General features: G+C 46.2%; 1 protein-coding gene across 1 annotated transcript; it reads right to left on the reverse strand.

Annotated features, from left to right (window-relative positions):
- Positions 1-651: 651 nt before the first annotated feature.
- HMGB2 (high mobility group box 2) lies at positions 652-2,450 on the reverse strand. The gene is made up of 4 exons (XM_010134974.1): positions 2,248-2,450; positions 1,929-2,074; positions 1,664-1,838; positions 652-1,181 (listed from the first exon to the last, which is right to left on the reverse strand). Exons 1-4 carry the CDS (start codon positions 2,395-2,397, stop codon positions 1,029-1,031), a joined length of 624 nt encoding a protein of 207 aa, XP_010133276.1. The 5' UTR covers positions 2,398-2,450; the 3' UTR covers positions 652-1,028.
- Between the last annotated feature and the right edge of the window lie 52 nt (positions 2,451-2,502).

Below are 2,502 nucleotides of genomic sequence, written 5' to 3' on the forward strand. Positions count from 1 at the left end.
AGTGTAACTGGCAGTACTGTTACCCGCCCCCCACAGGAACATACCAGGAGCACATGTTCTTCACAAACGCCTCCTCTCTTTTCGGCAGGAATCTACTGGCATGTGCAGAGACAACATTCCAACATTTTTCATGCTGTTCTGCAAGCTGTGTATTTTATGAGAAGCCACTAATACTGGAGCCGGGGGAGAGGGAAGGAGTAGGGAACATCTGGGAAGACATACACCTCCAGCCACATCTTACAGCCACCTGTCCTGATACAGACAACACAAAAGGCCAGCGACCCTGAGCGCTGGGAGTAGCAGTTCCTCAGATTCACTCATTACCAGCTAACAGGCCAAGCCAACACTTGGAAGACCTGTGCTTCAGTAGTTTGGGGAAAGAAAACAATCCCAGGCAACTTCAGTACTTAAAATTTTCACCCACAAGGTGATATAAGCAAATGGCAGTGTAAGGAAAGCATCAGTTCATAGTGGTAGATGTGGGAGAGAGAATCGTGGTTAAAAAGTTGAAACTCCTGCATAACTCGAGTCACCATTTCAAGAGACTTCCCAGTTTTGCAGTATCAGCAATAGGCCAAGAGCAATGGGAAGCACTACCCTGCACAGGGCATGCCCAGCCTCTCAAGAAACATCACACACGCAACAATGATCATGTACAACATTTTATTACAAAACTGTTAAAAAAGTAATACAATGCAATATACTACAAAATATAAGATCAGCTATTAAGCTACCTCCTTTGTTTTACTTAGCTATAAAGAATCACCTGGCTATCAGTCACTGAATTTCAACAAAACCATTAAATATGCAAAAACATTCCACAACTTTTTCTTTTTTTTTTTAACCAAACTGTAGCAGCCCTTAGCTACTACTTACATTAAAAATAGGTCTCCCTACAAAGAACCACATTACCTATACACAATTCTGTACAGATTTTTATACTGAAGCTAACAATGAGCTGCACTTGAGTTCACATTCTTAGCAAAATATTGGATTTTGAGCATAAATCTTTACAGCAGGACATTCATTTATTCCTCATCCTCCTCCTCTTCTTCCTCTTCCTCCTCCTCTTCTTCCTCCTCCTCCTCTTCTGGTTCTGCTTTCTTCTTAGATCCTGCAGGCCTACCTGGGCCCTTTTTTCCTGCATCACTCTTGCTCTTGGCACGATATGCTGCAATATCCTGCAAGAAAAATGCTGTTTAGCTGCTGTCAGTGTAACAGTGAACGTGAATCTGTACTGCTTCAGTAACTCAATACTACTATGCCGAGCAGACCAAAAACATGGTGTGTGCGGGAAGGCAGGTTCTGATCTTAAATCTTGCACGCTTACACCTTTTGGCAAGTGACTGCATGATCCAGACAGCTTGAAGAACGTTATGACCGCCGTGCTTTGGAGTACGACTCCATATTTTAGCACACAAGTGACCTCTTTTCTGGAAGTAAAGCAGGTAAAGCCTCTAGACACGTAAAAACCACATTCAGGGTTACTGTGAGGGTTACAGATACCTCCCACACCACACCTTTCCATGCATTCTAAAGCCTGATGAAGGCTGACATAAACAGTTAGAATTATGAACCATGTACGGTTTACGTGCAAAACAAGTGTCACACACTCACAGTGACCTCTACAACTTTAACTGTTATTTCATTGCTCTTACTGTACCTTTTCATATTTCTCCTTTAGTTTTGCAGCCTTCTGTTCATATGGCTGTTTATCTTTGGCCGACTGTTCAGACCACATTTCACCTAATTTCTTTGCTGTATCTCCAATAGACAAACCAGGATGATCATTTTTTATTTTTGGACGGTGTTCAGAACAGAAAAGGAAGAATGCAGACCTAAAACGAGAGACAGTGATTAAGGGTCAGACTATTAGAACTAACACACTTTTGTGATTTTTTTTTTTTTTTGGTCATAGAAACACTCACGGTGGTCTTTTAGGAGCGTTGGGGTCCTTCTTCTTTCCCTTCTTCTCACCTTTAGGAGGAACATAGTTTTTCATCTCCCTGTCGTAACGAGCTTTGTCTCCTTTAGCCATTTCCTCAAACTTTCCTTTTTCCTTGCTAGACATTGTCTGCGAGCACACAGAGGGGAAAGGAGAAGAGCCTGATCAGTTAAAGCGTCTGGTGACCCACTAATGCCTAAGAAGCAGCAGCTGCTACCAGGGATCTTCTCCCAGCAGCCCACAGCAGGGCGCGGGACAGCGCTAGGGCTCCGCACGGCTCGGCCCGGCCCGGCCCCGCTCACCTTCCACCGCTCCGAGCACTTCCGTGAGAACTCGGCGAAGTTGACGGACGAGTCCGGGTGCTTCTTCTTGTGCTCCTCGCGGCAGGTCTGCACGAAGTAGGCGTACGAGGACATCTTGCCCCGCGGCTTGTTGGGGTCGCCTTTGCCCATGGCGAGGTCGGCGGCGGGTCCCTGTGGGAGGGAAGAGGCAGCGTGAATGCGGGTGCGGGGTGGGGGGGGAGGGGCGCAGCGCGGAACAGAGGCCCGCCTGAGGCC

The sequence above is a fragment of the Buceros rhinoceros genome, unplaced genomic scaffold (assembly GCF_000710305.1).
Source record: "Buceros rhinoceros silvestris isolate BGI_N320 unplaced genomic scaffold, ASM71030v1 scaffold9074, whole genome shotgun sequence".
NCBI classification, from domain to species: domain Eukaryota; kingdom Metazoa; phylum Chordata; class Aves; order Bucerotiformes; family Bucerotidae; genus Buceros; species Buceros rhinoceros.

Excerpts from the sequence above, each read along its gene's own strand:
- HMGB2 (XM_010134974.1), bottom strand. The coding sequence starts at position 2,397 with ATGGGCAAAGGCGACCCCAACAAGCCGCGGGGCAAGATGTCCTCGTAC. Across the intron at positions 2,075-2,247 it reads AGTGCTCGGAGCGGTGGAAG|ACAATGTCTAGCAAGGAAAA; the intron begins GTGAGCGGGGCC and ends GTGTGCTCGCAG. Across the intron at positions 1,839-1,928 it reads AACGCTCCTAAAAGACCACC|GTCTGCATTCTTCCTTTTCT; the intron begins GTGAGTGTTTCT and ends CTCTCGTTTTAG.